General features: G+C 39.7%; 1 protein-coding gene across 3 annotated transcripts in view; it reads left to right on the top strand.

The window, feature by feature from the left end:
- MYPN (myopalladin) overlaps positions 1-16,562 on the top strand; it is a 107,108-nt gene that overhangs the window by 59,064 nt on the left and 31,482 nt on the right. For all 3 annotated transcript variants that reach the window (XM_010852158.1, XM_010852157.1, XM_010852156.1), the window contains 4 exons: positions 6,437-6,578; positions 8,417-8,440; positions 11,307-11,423; positions 12,199-12,568. In XM_010852158.1, the coding sequence (XP_010850460.1) occupies positions 6,437-6,578; positions 8,417-8,440; positions 11,307-11,423; positions 12,199-12,568 (653 nt within the window). The remainder of the gene's footprint in view (positions 1-6,436; positions 6,579-8,416; positions 8,441-11,306; positions 11,424-12,198; positions 12,569-16,562) is intronic.

A 16,562-nucleotide genomic window follows, 5' to 3' on the forward strand; every position in this document is an offset into this window, starting at 1 on the left:
AGAAGGAAATGGCAACCCACTCCAGTGTTCTTGCCTGGAGAATCCCAGGGACAGGGAAGCCTGGTGGGCTGCCGTCTATGGGGTCGCACAGAGTCGGACACGACTGAAGCGACTTAGCCACAGCAGCAGCAGACTTTACTGAAGATTTTTAAGTGGACCTGTGTGTGTGTGTGTGTGTGTGTAATACAGCTAACACAGCTACCTCTATTTGTCTTGAAAGTGAAAGTGAAACTGAAGTCGCTCAGTCGTGTCCGACTCTCTGCGACCCCATGGACTGTAGCCTACCAGGCTATTTGTCTTAGTTCACTGCTAAGTCACCTAGCCTTAAAACAGACCTTTAAATGCTGAGAAATCTGAACACTTTGTCGTGCCGATTTGTCATAACACTACCTTTGTCAGGTAGGGCTGATTCTTCAAAGGTAACAAAATCACAGAATAATTTATTCTGTCCCAAACTGAAGTCTCCTCCCACTCTTCTCCTCACCACCATCTGCCCAACCAAACAGCAGAGATGTGTCCTTACCTCCCTCCACACTTTCAGATCCTTTGGGGGTGCTGTCTTCTCTGCATCTATATCATCTGGTACATATCTCTGATATAACATTTAGCACAATAATAAAAAGGTTTACTTTTCTGTCTCTCCCCAAGCACCTTGAAGCTTCTCTCTAATATCTAGATAGGAGTCCACCATGATTATAATAGGTCCAAAACTATCTTTATTATTCCCAAAAGCCTAGTAAGACTTTAAAAACTATTCTTTACATTTAATTTTCATGGACTGGTTAGTCACAAGTTAGCTGTTTTTGTGTGGTAACTGATTACCTCCCTCTAATTATATGCTCTGATTTGCAGATGATATATATGCTTTGATAAATAAAAATGAGAAAGTGAATTAGTCATCAGTGTATGCTGTTTATCAGATAAATCTCCAAAAATGTTAGCTCCATGGTGGGAAAGCAATCTCTAATACAGAGATTCAAACTTTGGTGAGGCTTTATCAGTCCTCGGAAAGTGTGCTTTTGTCTCCATAAATGGGATCAGGGTTGTTCAGATGTAGGGCTCTAGCATAGCCTGTGGCTCAGATTCCAGAGGGACTTATCAGCAACAGTGTGCTTGCGTTAGTTTCCATGAGTGAGGGCAGAACTGAGGTCATCGTCACTGCCAGTGTCATTAGAAAATTTCTGAATCAGAGCCACTGATGATGGTAACCATGTGGCGTGAGCCGTGATAACCGATCACTGGCATATGTTTGCTTGGGTTTTTCCTTGTTCTATTTACTTCTTTAGGAACTTCTGGCATTCCAGTCCCTATGATTCACTTCTATACTGCCCAACAAAGCATTTCTCTGCCAATAATGGCAAGAAGCCATTTTTAAAAGGGTCTTCCCTGGTGGCTCAAACAGTAGAGCATCTGCCTGCAATTCAGAAGACTTGGGTTCAATCTCTGGGTTGGGAAGATCCCCTGAAGAAGGGAATGGCAAGCAATTTGAGGGCAAAGTTTTATTTAACCCCTTCTACCTCCTTTGGTGATGGGGAAGTACTGGTATTATCTTCTCTTTAGAGAAGGTTAAAATGAAAAGGAGGATTGCCCAGCAAAACAGTGGTAGAATTTGAAAGAAGTGTGGGGTCCCATATGCTAGTTCATTGCTCTACTTATAGAGGATAACTTTTTTTTTAACCTTTTTATTTTATATTGGAGTATAGCTGAATATAGTATGGGCTTCCCTTGTGGCTCAGTTGGTAAAGAAGCCGCCCGCAATGTGGAAGACCTGGGTTCGATCCCTGGATTGGGAAGACCCCTTGGAGAAGGGAAAGGCTACCCACTCCAGTATTCTGGCCTGGAGTCCATGGACTGTATAGTCTATGGGGTCACAAAGAGTCAGACACAACTGAGCGACTTTCACTTTCACTTTTCATAGCTGATTAGCAATGTTGTGATAGTTTCAGGTGGACAGCAAAGGGACTCAGCCGCATATATACATGTATCCATTCTTCCCCAAACTCCCCTCCATCCAGGCTGTCACATAACACTGAGTAGAGGTCCCTGTGCTGTACAATAGGTCCTTGTTGGTTACCCATTTTAAATACAGCAGCATGTACATGTCAATCCCAAACTCCTTAACTATCCCTTTCCCTCATTCTTTCCCCCTGGTAACCATAACGTTCTTTCTCCAAGTCTGTGAGTCTGTCTCTGTTTTGTAAATAAGCTCTTATGAAGGATACCTATATTTTTAAATACTTTATGAAATAGACTATCCTCCATCCTCTATATTGTATCAAAAACGCTTTCACTCTGTTTATGGGGGGAAAACAGTGCTCACACTCCTTGAACATGAAGGGAGGTAGATGATCAAATTAGAATCTTACTCCTATCACTGCGCCCACTCCAACAGCAGCTGCTCAGGCGGGCTTTCAAGGCTGCAGCAGCACTGGCTCCAGCTGCTTCAGCAGTAATTTGAAGAGTGCAAGGGGGCAGGGGAAGTGAAAATTTGAAGAACGGCACTTCATTATATAATAGCAGAGGCAGGAAGCCCTGAAATAACTGGGCTGGTGGTTGGCTCTAGACTGCTAAAGACTACATGGGCCCCTCTCCCCAACCTGACAATTCCAGAGACTCCTCTGGCTCAACTGTTGCCCTGGACACTTGTGACTATCTTGGAGCAAAAAGGGTTCTTTATCAGTAAAAACTGCTCTGATCCAACTCCAGCCTAAGGCATGACAGCATTCATTTCCAGCATCTCCCAAAGTGCAAAAGCAGCCACTAGAATTAACAAAGAGAATAAAGTGACGATATGAACCTTGTAGCTGACATCTTTTCAACCAGTAAGGGAGACGCCTTTTCTCAAGGATGTCCTTGCACTATATCTGTGGGATCTACTGAGCAGGAACTGTGTCCTTTCAAGTCACATTTACAGCACCTGCACACAGCACTTGGTACAAAGCAGGCACCCAATAATATTTATTCTGTGGTGAATCACTTCCATTTCAGCTAAGAAGGAGTTGCTGCTTTCCTCACTTTGTGGCTTCAGAGTGTCTTTAGCAGGAACAGAGAAAAAAAAAATCCAATAGCAAATGGCTGTGGAAGACATGCTTCTTAGGGTTGTGTTGTCAACTTACCACACAAAGAACGCCTTCCTGGATGATCAGTACGGTGATGACACACAGACAGATGTGCACTTTGGATACTGTTTACCTCAGCAGGTTGTAGACTTTTCTTTATAGGGACTTTAATTCAAATCGGTAATTCCTAGTTAAGACTAACTTAATCTTTGCTTGTTGGGAAATGTTTCACGTCTTATTCATCTTCAGTGAAGTCAAGGTAAGTATGATCAAGTCTTATACAATGTGCCGTTAGTAACAGCCTAAGACCTACTGCTGTGTTGAACATGGCCCCATTTACAAAACGTGCAAACGGTGTAACTGATTTGGACAGTGATGTGAACCGATTTCTTGTCATGAGACTTTTGTAGAAAAGCACAGCTTTTAGCAGTAACAACTATCATTGTCCTTCAAATCATGACCTTCAACAACCTTTTCTAAGTGGCTTGTAAGATGACCCATGGCCACTCCTTTACTGAGTATTGATGATGTGTTACACCGGAACAAGCCTCCATCTCATATCACAGACACTTAACAGGCATGTTCTGTAACTGTAGTAATTCAAGTGTCTTGGCTATTGTCTCCAATAGAACACAGGTCTCGGCTTTCAATGTCAAGTGAGTACTTACAACAAGCTAACAGTGGTCTCAACTATGAGTAACATATTCTCTCAAGGAGGCCCTTCTGCAAACAGGACTGGGGCTTCCCAGGTGGCCCTAGTGGTAAAGAACCCTCCTGCCAGTTTAGGAGACATAAGAAAGAAAGGTTCAATCCCTGGGTCAGGAAGATTCTCTGGAGCAGGAAATGGCAACCCACTCCAGTACTCTTGCCTGGAGAAGCCCATGGACAGAAGAGCCTGGTGGGCTACAGTCCACAGCATCACAGAGTCTGACACGACTGAACCAACTTAGCACGTACACACAGCGCTGCCAGATTGAGACTTGGTTCGTATATCCGAACTGCAAGTCAGGTCAGAATGAACAGATCGACCTCATTCTGCTTACATTCATTCTTTAAATGTGCCACGCTTTTTTTATTCAATCCCTTCTGCAGCTGCCACTTTTTTTTTTTTTTTTTTGTTTGCTTTTTTTTTTTTTTAATTTATTTTGCCTCAAGAAGAAAGAGACTTCATTATGTATGAATCCCAGGGAGATGTCTGATTGCCATTAAAGTTTTCGATAGACTCCCAAACTATCATTTTCGCACAGAATTGGCTCAGATATCAAAGTGAAGGGCATATTCACCAGCTTACCAGGAGCACCCAAAACTCATTGATGTTCCCTACTTATTGAGAACATTCTTGTCACTAGAAGCCACTGTTTGCGAGTAGACAAGGAAAAACCAGGTTTTTAATCAAATGGTTCCTCATTACTTCAGAAACCACTCTGCAAATTCCATCCTGAACTCCTTCAGCAAACAAATTTGGGAATGCAAAAAAAAAAAAAAAAAAAAAACACCACCAAACCCACTAACTTTTGTCTGTGGCGCCCCCTGGCAGTCACAATATCAACTTACACACCCTTCTCAGGTAAAAATCTCCTATGGTAGCTAAAGCCATGTAGTTCTCCTCACCCTGTTATTCCTTAGACAGATGTTGTGAATATGATGGGTCCATGCACAAAATACCATATATTGTTAAGACAAGAGCTGTAAACAATCATAAAATATTTATCAGAGTGAATGACAAAAGCGAAAAAGACTACTGGCCCATCCTTCTCCAAAGTGAAATGTAAGTGAAAGTTGCTCAGTGTAAAGTGAAAGTGTCCAGCCCTTTGCAATCCCAGGTACCGCAGCCCGCCAGGCTTCTCTGTCCATGGAATTCTCCAGGCAAGAATACTGGGGTAGGTTGCCATTTCCTACTCCAGGGGATCTTCCTGACCCAAGGATCAAATCCAAGTCTCCCACCCCCTTCTGAAGCAAGAGCCAATACCTAAATGCAGACCCCAAAATTGTAATAATAGGAAAGCCTGAATTATTTATTGCTAATAGAGCTTGTAGAGGAAGATAATCATAACCTTTCCCATATTTGTAATCTTTTAGTCTATGGTAAAAATATGCCCACACACATGCCAACAGAGCTTTTCACAATCAAATGAAGTACCAATAACACAAATGAATGTGTGACTTTAAGCTCACAAAGCACGATGAGTGAAAGACAAGTTATGAAAGGAAAATGTGAGTTCTATTCTCCCATAGAGTCTGTTACAGAATAGACTGATATTTTACAGTTGAAAGTGATTTTTGTAAACTTATTTTTTTGTGGAAGTTTGGAAGAGCATTTAACGATGCCTTCACAAAATTATGACATATTTTACCATGACCCAAAACTTCACATGCAATTATGATTATATAGAGATTGCCATTCTATATATCCCTCAACAGACTCTGAGACTATACTGTAAAGAACACATACAGAAAACAAAATAGCAAAACAAACATCAATTTCCAGGTCTACAGAAAGTTGACAAGCAAGCCAAGAAAATAGTCAGCATTGAGCCACAAAGATTTCCCACCTCATGGAACATTCTTATGTGGAAAAATACATTACTTTCTTTTTTAAAAAGGTTTTATTTATTTATTTTTTGGCTGCCCTGGGTCTTTATTGCTGTTCAGGCTTTTCTCCAATTATGGCAAGTGACAGCTACTCTCTGGTTGTGGTGCAGGGGCTTCTTTTTGTAGTGGCTTCTCTTGTTTCCGAGCACAGACTCCAGAACACTGGGGCTTCAGTAGTTGTGGCTCCCGGGCTGTAGAGAGCAGGTCCTGCAGTTGTGGCTCCCGGGCTGTGGAGAACAGGCTCAATAGCTGCGGTGCTCGGGCTTAGTTGCTGTGCAGCATGTGGGATCGTCCCAGACCAGGGATTGAACCCAGGCCTTCTGCATTGCCAGGCAGATTCTTCTATCACCGAGCCACCAGGGAAGCCCCCCGAAATACATTACTTTCATGCTGAATACACCTAGTATATACTCACTGCAGATTTTTTTAATTGTTATTATTTCTGAAAACCAAACTCTACTTGGGCATTTTCTCAAAGGAAGCAGAATGACTTTACTGAAAATTAGTATTTTTGCAAACCCTCAAAACATTTTGCCTAGTATTTGTCTGGCACTACAACAGAGAAGGAAGAAGATAGTGAGGAAAAAGTATCCTATGGGCACAGATGCGTATATCTTTAAAAATAGATTTGATGTAGATCCACCGAATTGAAGCTGCTGAAAATGTACAAGATTTGAAGAAAACCCAAACATGGAAGCAATAGTGCCTTTTTGGAAAACTCAGCACTGGAAGTAGATTCCAAAAATAGATACTTTTTGGTTCTAACAATATTCTTCTCATTACAGATGTTACAAAATTTATCAGCCTCTGAGGGTCAGCTAGTTGTCTTTGAATGCAGAGTAAAAGGAGCCCCATCTCCTAAAGTTGAGTGGTATAGAGAAGGGACCTTGATAGAAGATTCTCCAGATTTTAGAATTTTACAGAAAAGTAAGTCAATGCTTTAAAATAATTTTTAAAATAATTTTTATAAATTTATTGTGTACATTATTTTTATAACAACAGCTAATTAAAATGTAATTAAAAAAAGAATAAAACAAAAATCACTTATAATCATAATCCATCAAACTAAGCCGTGTTAATATTTTGGTGTACATTCTCCAAAACTTTTTCCATGCATTTTTTTTAATTATTTTTTAATTGAAGAAAAATTGCTTACAGAATTTTGTTCTTTTCTGTCAGACATCAAAATGAACCAGACATAAGTCCAGATATATGTCCCCTCCCTCTTGAACATGCATGTTTTTTAAGTAAAAATAAATCATTTTTTGTAAATTGATTTTTCATTCAACATTTCATATCTTTCCATATTAATACAGATCTTTTTTACCTTTAAAAATAAATCAATTCAATTTCATATTTACTTAATCACCTGTTGTTGAAAATGTAGAATGTCCAAAAATTTTTACTATCATAAACTATATCTCAAAGCATGTTAACAGAGAATATCTATGAATAAATTTGAGAACTAGAATTTTTACTGTAAATTCACAATTTTTAAGCCTTTAATATAAATTACCAAAGTACCCTCCAAAAAGGTTGAACTGAATTTACAATGATCATATAATTGATCATCTAATTTTGGAGAGTAAAAGAGGGTACTCTTAATCATTATACAGAGATCCCAGAATAAACCAGATAGATATCTGTCCCAGCCAAACTGGGACACATGCTGTTCCAGTTATATTCTACTACAACCAGAAATACATGGGAAATTCCTTTGTCTTAATACCTTCACTAACAATGGATATTAAATATTTTTTAATCTTCACTGATTTTCTAGGTCCAAAATGAGAACACTTGTTTTGATCTGCACTTCACTAATTAGATGTGGGAAGGAACTTCTTTTTCATATTTATTAGGTCTTTAAATTTATTTTTAAAATTACCTATTCATATCATTTGTTCGTTATTTATTTGGGTTTTATTTTTTATTGTAATAAACATATATGTATGTGTGTGTGTGTATCCAAGTGGTTAATTCTTCTTTTCTTGTCATGCAATGCTTTCAGCTTGACACATTTCAGTCATAAATATGCTGAAATTTGTTCATTTTTTCCTGTCACAAAATAGATTAAATATATGAATCAAATTACTATCAGGTTTAACAGCAGCAGCAGGAACAATAATATTCTGAACACCATTTAAGCTGAGAAAAGAAAGAAAAACCCTCACTAGTTTTATCAGTGGTAAAGACTGTTCTGCATGACTGCAATTCCATAAACATTAGTTGAGCACCTGTTTTAAGTACCAATCAAGCACTTTCAGAAATGCCAAAGAATTTTAAAATAAAAACTGCTCTTGAGGAATCTGTCATCTATCCTGAGGCTCTTAACATTAGAAACCTTAGGGCAGGAGGTATATTCTACATTATATCAAGATGTGATAGCCCAAAGCCAAGAAGGATCTCTCAGTCTTCACAAAATTTTTCAGGTCAGGCTGAATGAAAACAATAAAAATAAATCATCCTGAGTACCAGCTAATTCAGTAACTTTTCCCAACCTAAGGTTTGCATGTCTCAGGTGGAACCCAGGTATGTCCCAAGATGCAGCCACATCATTTAAGCAGTAGTTCTCTCTTGCTGCTCTTCTATGATAAATATCCTATCCCCATCAAGGTCATCGGTGCTTAACATTTACAGATTAGCTTTGTCAAATTGCTCATGAGTATGCAGAAAAAAATTGTGAAATTCAGTGGGAAGCTTCTGATGAAAATATCACCTCTCAGTAAAATGAATGCTCAGAATCTTTTAATTTTTTTTCCTTTTAGAACCTCGATCCATGGCAGAGCCAGGTAAAGATCATTTTAACTTTCATTTTTATGTGATCAGTGATTTGAAATATGTAATAAAACATATTGCAGTTATACTGGTGTCAAGAAAAAAAAAGTTTTAGAAAGAAGATCGAAGCCAACTCTAGCTATTACTGTAGGAGAAGGAAATGAGGAGCATGTACAAATTTGAAATATATATTCAATACCTATTGTGAATACAGTTAGTTCTGGGTTGTTGAGGAACGTTTCTTAGGAATATTTTCCCTCTTAGGAATATTCTTAGGAATATTTTCCTACTTATGATTTCCTTCAACTGGGCTGAGCAATTTCCATGATGCTAGAGCAATTCCAATTCTACAGCCTATGTTTCTCAAAAGTTATGCATCATATTTTGAAATTCACAGAATCAATTCAGAATCAATACAATGTTAGTGGTGTTATTAGATGAGGTTGGGAGGATATTAAGATGACATAGAAGCTCTTACCTCTAGAAAATACAAGTCATTCACAAACCACAGCGTAAACATCTGAATGTCCTCTCTGTGATCACCCTGAAATATGAGATTGTATTTGTGTCCATGGGTAAGAATCATGGTTTGGAATTTCATTATAATTCTTTCTCCCAAAAACTGAATGGAAAAGCATTCCCAATACAGACACTGAACAGAAGAGGGTGGCAGAGCATGAGATGGTTAGATAGCATCACCAACTCAATGGACATAAATCTGAGCAAACTCCAGGAGACAGTGAAGGACAGGGGAGCCTGGTGTGCTGCAGTCCACGTGGTCGCAAAGAATCAGACATGACTTAGCAACTGAACAACAATAATCCATGTTGCATAACCTTGGATTATGCAGTAAGTAGGCCCTTGGGGATACAGTAAAGACCACAGTGGTCTTACTCTAGCATTGCTTGCAGTGGAGAAACATTTTTCCCCTTGAATATATTTCAGTCTTTTGATACTTTCAACCAGAACAAGCTTTTTCACTAGGTAGTCTCATACACAAAATAATTTCAGAGTTACCCTAAAGAGGTCCATGCCCAAAACTAAGCTCAAGCTCCACAACCTAAAATTTCATGTCCAGAGAGTTCTTCCTTCCACCTTGTATAATGCAAATACCCTTTGGAGACAGAATATTTTATCAGGCAGGTATAGTGTAGCTGAATAAATTTATCAGATCATTTTCTGAATGCAGGTTCCTGAAAGCTGAGAGAGCAAATGTTTGGGAAGGGGAACAGAGAGAAGGAAGCATAAGCCTCAGAAAAAGGACAGAGAGGTACCAAAAACCAAACTTCGCCTCTCCATCATTTAAGATTCTTTGGGCAGCAAGCAAAGAAAACCTAACCAAACGTGGCTTAAGCAACAAGAAAAATCTATCTTGTCACATTGTAAAATGCCCTAAGAAATGGCAGTGTTGAGACTGCTTAATTTTGCATCTCAGATCATCAAGGACCAAGCTTTTTTTCCTCCCTCATTCTGTCACCTTCAGAGTATCCTCTTAAGCTGGTTCTACTCATATACCTAAGACAGCAGCCACAGTTCTGGGTATTACATGCAGATGACAACGTCCAGAGGCAAAAATAGGGAATAATGCTCTCTGTTATTCCTTTTAAAGAGCAAAGAAAACTTTCCCAGAAACTCCTCAGGAGACTTCCCCTAATATCTTATTGATCAAAACTGTGTGTCACATGCCACCACCTAAGCAAGAACAGAGTTAGCATGACTGGTTAGCATGACCAATCATGATTCACCAACCAAGGCTGAGAGAGGCCAGTCTGCCTTGAAGCCTATGATCACTTCAAGGAGGGTGGACAAAGCCAGGATTCTATTAATAAGGAGTAAGGAAGATGAAGAGTTAACTGAGCAGGTACCCAACACTGTCTGCCATGGCCTCCTGTCCGGTTTTCCTAGAAGTTATCCAGCTAATTCAATCCAGTTATCATGAAACACTGAGATGCCAAGTTTCTAATACAACTCTGCTTTTGTTAATTTTGTTTTTAATGTCAGTTCCACTAAGTGATAACTGGAGGTTTATGTTACCATCTTATATCTCTCTTCATTAGTTGCCAAGGAACACCTAACTATAATAACTTAAGGCTGTAATCATATGATTCTATCTGGGAATCGCTTCAGCAGTTACTCAAAGGGGGTTCATGCTCTGTATTGGAGTAATCTTATAAGAATTACCATAGTATCACAAAAGAAAAGGTGCTTTTCTTTCACCCAGAATTCTAAGTTGCTCTACCAGCTAATTACCAGTAGCTAAGCAAAATATTACTGTCCAGTTTTAAATTATGGCCTTCATTTAAAATTACCTCATGACAAAAGTTCCCCACAGAATAGGTCACCAAAAAAGAAGAAAATAGTTCTCCATGGAAATAGTGAGATCTGGGCTTAAAAATCGTTTTTTCAGTCCTTTTAGTTCACACAGAACTCCTTTTGCTTTTTAAAAAAATTTATTTAATTTTAATTGAAGGATAATTGCTTTACAATATTGTGTTGGTTTCTGCTATACATCAGCATGAATCAGCCATAGCCTCCTTTTGCTTTAAATCCTTTGTTTTTGTGATTTTAAGCTTATTGTTTCTTGGTTCTACTTTTGTTTTCTGGACTGATGACATAAAAACATATTTATGAATTCATAATCTGATTATATTATTATTAAATTCTCTTGCTGAGTGTCTGCATGGAGTTATTCATTTTACATCCTTTGGCTCATTTGGTCTGCTAACCAGTCAATTCAATCAAATAATTGGACTAATTATTTTCAAACGATGTAATTCTCTTCTTCTATTGACTTTTATAGAATCACTATCTAATATCAGAAAATTCCATAATTCCATTTCCATAAAAAGTCAGTAACCATCTCTGCTTTATTGACTTTAGAGGAGATCTGTACTTTGGTCATTGCTGAGGTATTTGCAGAAGACTCTGGGTGCTTCACATGTACTGCAAGCAACAAATACGGCACAGTGTCAAGCATTGCACAGCTAGATGTGAGAGGTAAGGATTCTTTCAATGCCATAACCGTCTAGACCAGGGATTCCCTAACCACCAGATCAGTACCAGTCCATGGCCTGTTAGGAACTAGGCCATGCAGCAGGAGGTGAGTGGCAGGTGAGCAAGTGAAGCTTCCTCCGTATTTACAGCTGCTCCCCATCTCTCTTTACTGTTTGAGTTCCACCTCCTGTCAGATCAGCAGCGGCATAATAAATGTAATGCACTTGAATGAATCATCCTGAAACCAACCTCCCCAACCCCAGTGCATGGAAAAATTGTCTTCCACAAAACCAGTCGCTGGTGCCAAACAGGTTGGGGACCATTGGTTTAGACTAAGATTTTGAATATGAGTATGAGGAGTATACTTTACCCTTTCTTACTGCTTTTTATATGAAGCTAGTGTAGCTCTCCTAAAATTTTTTTTGAATTATTGAGGAAAGTGTTTCTGAACAGAATTCAATTTCTAATTTCTTATCGCATTTATCACCACCATCTCATTTATCCTGCTGTTATTTTTGATATTCCCTAAAAAACATCTCCTTGGTCTTACACAGGCTTCTAAAATTCTTTCCAAAATGCTACTTAGATTTTTTTGAGTTTTTCCCCCCCGGTATCCTTACCATTCATTAATGCCTCAGATTGTGTTTTCTGTTTTTGACAAGCATCTCTCATTAGCACATTCGCCTAAGTTGGATTCCGGCCCCAACTCAGGTGTACAGTCCTTTCTCAGTCTTGTTGAGTAAGGCTAATGGCTCACGTCCTGTTATCATCCTTTCAGGAAATGAAGATCTCAGAAACAATGGGTCTCTTCACTCAGCCAACTCCACCACCAACCTGGCTCTTACTGAGCAACAGCCATCCCCACCCAACCCAGAGCCTCCTGTGGAACAACCCCCTAAACCCAGACTGGAAGGGGTGCTGGTGAACCACAATGAGCCCCGGTCCAGCTCGAGGATCGGGCTCCGTGTGCACTTCAACCTGCCTGAAGATGACAAAGGAAGCGAAGAATCCTCCGAGGGTGGCGTGGTGACCACCCACCAGACCAGGCCAGATTCCTTCCAGGAGAGATTCAATGGACAGTCAGCAAAAATCTCTGAGCCTTCCTCACCCGTCAAAGAGCCCCCTCCAGTTCTGGCCAAACCCAAACTGTAAGTAAAAATGAGAATGGATAACCAAGAGTGCCTGTGACCTGCTCTGAGTCTGCCCTTCTTAAAAATGAAGAAGCTGAAAAGGAGGATTATGAAATGAGAAGACACACATTAAATGCTTTGCAAGTCATATGTCCTCACATCAGTGCAAACGTGCTCTCACTACCACCCCTTACTATTCATATCCTACTTCCAAGAAATGCTGCATCTAAACTGGCTCCAAAAAATGTTTCTTCTATACTAGGTGGCTTCAGGTGAAGCACTTCTGCACTTTTCTGTTTTAATAAATTTTTTTTGACTCAGCTTCTTGAGCCATTTTACTTTTTGGCTGCACTGAGCAGCTTGCACAATCTTAATTCCCCAACCAAAGATCGAACTGTGTCCCCTAAAGTGGAAGCACAGTCTTAACCTCTGTAGTGTCAGGGAAGTCCCTCCACATCCTTCAGTATTTTTTGCACCTGAATTTTTTCCTTTTTTAAAAAAACGAGGATATAGTTGACTTACAATGTTGTGCTAGTTTCTGATGGACAGCAAAGTGATTTAGTTATACATATGTATTCCTTTTCAGATTCTTTTTTCTTGTAAGTTATTACAAAATATTGAATATAGTCCCCTGTACTAAAACTGGCTGGATTTTAAAACCCAAATTTGCCACTTCTGGGATGTTATAAATATCTTTGTGTCTATTGGTCTGCTTTTTCAATTAATTTTTTTTAATTGAAGGATAATTGCTTTATAATTTTTGTGTTGGTTTCTGCCATACATCAACATGAATCAGCCATAGATATACACAGATCCTAGGTGCCGCCCACCTGAACTTTCCTCCCACCTCTATACGCTTCTTACAAAGCCCTTTCTTAGGTCTCATAATCTTTACAGCCTATAATTTCATCTCTCTATTTCCTGTTTCTACTTCAGCTTAAGTTTTTATACTCATTATAGAAAAGATATCAACTGTTTTTCAGATAGTTCCTTGGTATGGCTAGATATGCTGTGGCAATCACAGTAGGCTTCATATAAATGTAATGGGATGAAAGAAGTCATAAAAATTCAGGCACCTCTGGATCTGATGCACTTGTGGCCCAAACCCTCTTCAGAGCTTCCATCAGCGTCCTGTTGCAATATTTAACTTGCATCCACAGTAAAGCAAACATTGAACGTGACAGTACTATTATGTTCTGTTTGATCCACACATCAAAGTGATAAAAGTTACATTGATAAGTACATAGACCTTTAAATATCAACAATGAAATCTACAGTAATAGGACTCCCATCATGTGTTCCTTGGTGCTGACCACAAGGTACTCACTGGAAGCAGCTCATGTTGCTTAGTTTTATATTTTTCTCCCTACCACACAAATTCTGGGCATAAAATTAAATGTTACAAAACATACAAGTCACAGCCAGAAATACTTCAGTGTAGTCACTCTGTCTTGTCTGATTCTTTGTGACCCCATGGACTGCAGCACACCAGGCCTCCCTGTCCATCACCAACTCCTAGAATTTACTCAAACTCAAGTCCATTGAGTTGGTGATGACATCCAACCATCTCATCCTCTGTTGTCCCCTTCTCCTCCTGCCTTCAATCTTTCCCAGCATCAGGGTCTTTTCAAATGAATCAGTTCTTCCCATCAGGTAGCCAAAGTATTGGAGTTTCAGCTTCAGCATCAGTCCCTCCAATGAACATTCAGGATTGATTTCCTTTAGGATGGACTGGTTGGATCTCCTTGCAGTCCAAGGGACCCTCAAGAGTCTTCTCCAACACCACAGTTCAAAAGCATCAATTCTTTGGTGCTCAGCTTTCTTTATAGTCCAACTCTCACATCCATACATGACTACTGGAGAAACCATAGCTTTGACTAGATGGACATTTGTTGGCAAAGTAATGTCTCTGCTTTTTAATAGATTGTCTAGGTTGGTCATAGCTTTTCTTCCAAGGAGCAAGTGTCTTTTAATTTTATGGCTGCAGTCACCATCTTCAGTGATTTTGGGGCCCCCAAAAATAAAGTCTGTCACTGTTTCCACTGTTTCCCCATCTATTTGCCATGAAGTGATGGGACTAGATGCCATGATCTTAGTATTCTGAATGTTGAGCTTTAAGCCAACTTTTTGTACTCTCCTCTTTTGCTTTCATCTAGAGGTTCTTTAGTGGTTCTTCACTTTCTGTGTGAAAGGTGGTGTCATCTGCATATCTGAGGTTATTGATATTTCTCCCTGTAATCTTGATTCCAGCTTGTGCTTCATCCAGCCCAGAGTTTCTCATGATGTACTCTGCATATAAATTAAACTTCTGTCCCCTCAAAGTTCTGCCAGTCACAGGAAAGAGGAATTACTTGAAGTAAAAAGAAGGGAAGAGGTTATTGTAGGGATATAAGGAGGAATGGGAAACAAAACACAGCCAGGCCCTGCATAGAGAAGGAGAGTAGGGAGTCAGTGATAGCTTACAGTGAACAATGTCGGATTTGTGATCTCCGAAGATTTAGCTTTGGGACCAGGGACCAGGCTTGATCACTCAAGAGCTTTCGTGTAGCAGAGTTTTATTAAAGTGAAAAGGGACAGAGAAAGCTTCTGACATAGACGTCAGAAGGGGGATGGAGAGTGCCCCCTTCGCTAGTGTTAGCAAGGGAGTTATATACTTTTTCAACTGGTTATTATAGTAAATCAAAAGAATTTCTCAAAGTTGTAAAGATCTTACTAGGCCCACTCCCACAATTTACTTTTTAAGATGACAGGATTAGAACTAACAATACAAAGATCTTACCAGACCCACCCCCATAATAAACATTCTAAAATAACAGGATTAGTCAGAAGGTTTTCAAAGAGAAACTGTCCTCAAACAGGATACATTGTTGTTATATAATCCTTAGTACAGAGTTTAAACTGAGTTCTTTGTTGTGTAATCATCAGTTCTGGGCTTAAAGAAACAAATATTTTATGAGACTAAAACTAAGGAATGTAGAGAAAAAAAAAAAGACATTTGTCCTTTTTTCCTCCTTGAGAATTCCAGACCCCTATCTCCTCCTCAAGAGCCCCAGATCCCTCTCTCTCCTCCTCAGGGACCCCAGACTTCTTATCAACCTGCCTAGGGACTGACTCTCTCATTAGGAGCTAGGATCACATACATGGTCAGTCCAGCTTCTATCTGCTGTTCATGCTCCGTCCTGAGCACCCCCTTGCTTCCTCTTTGCATATCCTCTCCACTCTTCTCTCTTGGAAGCCTCATCAACTCATATCCAGCCCATAGTGACATGTCCTTTCACGATTTGTGTCAAGTTCCACTGTTAACTGGGCTTCCCTGTGGCTCAGCTAGTAAAGAATCTGCCTGCAATGCAGGAGACCTGGGTTCGATCCTGGGGCGTTGGGAAGATCCCCTGGAGAACGGAAAGGCTACCCACTCCAGTATTCTGGCCTGGAGAATTCCATGGACTCTATAGTCCATGGGGTCGCAAAGAGTCAGACACCACTGAGGGGCTTTCACTTTCACTTTGTTTTCACTGCTAACTACATCGTTCTCAGCAGCTCCATTCCAAATACCAATCAGCCCATCCTTGTTAGGTGCAGAGGATTTAGGTTTACAGGGAACAAGAGCCAAATGGATCAAATCACAACTGTGTGTGAAGGCAATTCTCAGAGAAGCGAGTTGTGGGAACAGGTAACCCCAGACAATCCATTTGCCATTTTGTAGAGCCTCCTCTTACTATTAGATTTACCTTCATGTTGCAGAAAGTCCAAAGTAACAGTGAGTTAAATACATGAGGGTTTATTTTTCTATGAAATAAAGGAATTAGAGGGGCTGCTGGGGCTGTTATCAGGGCTCTACAGTCATTAAGAACCCAGTCTTTTATCTTCTGCTCTGCCATTTTAGCACTGGCTTCTTCTCCAAGTACTCTCATGGTCCAAGAGGGTACTTGACTAGACAGTGGTCTAGTCATCACGTCTGCGTTTCAAGCAGCAGAAAGAACAAATGGGTAGAAGTCGTGATATTACTGTCTTT

This window comes from Bison bison, unplaced genomic scaffold, assembly GCF_000754665.1.
Source record: "Bison bison bison isolate TAMUID 2011002044 unplaced genomic scaffold, Bison_UMD1.0 scf7180017864309, whole genome shotgun sequence".
NCBI lineage: Eukaryota > Metazoa > Chordata > Mammalia > Artiodactyla > Bovidae > Bison > Bison bison.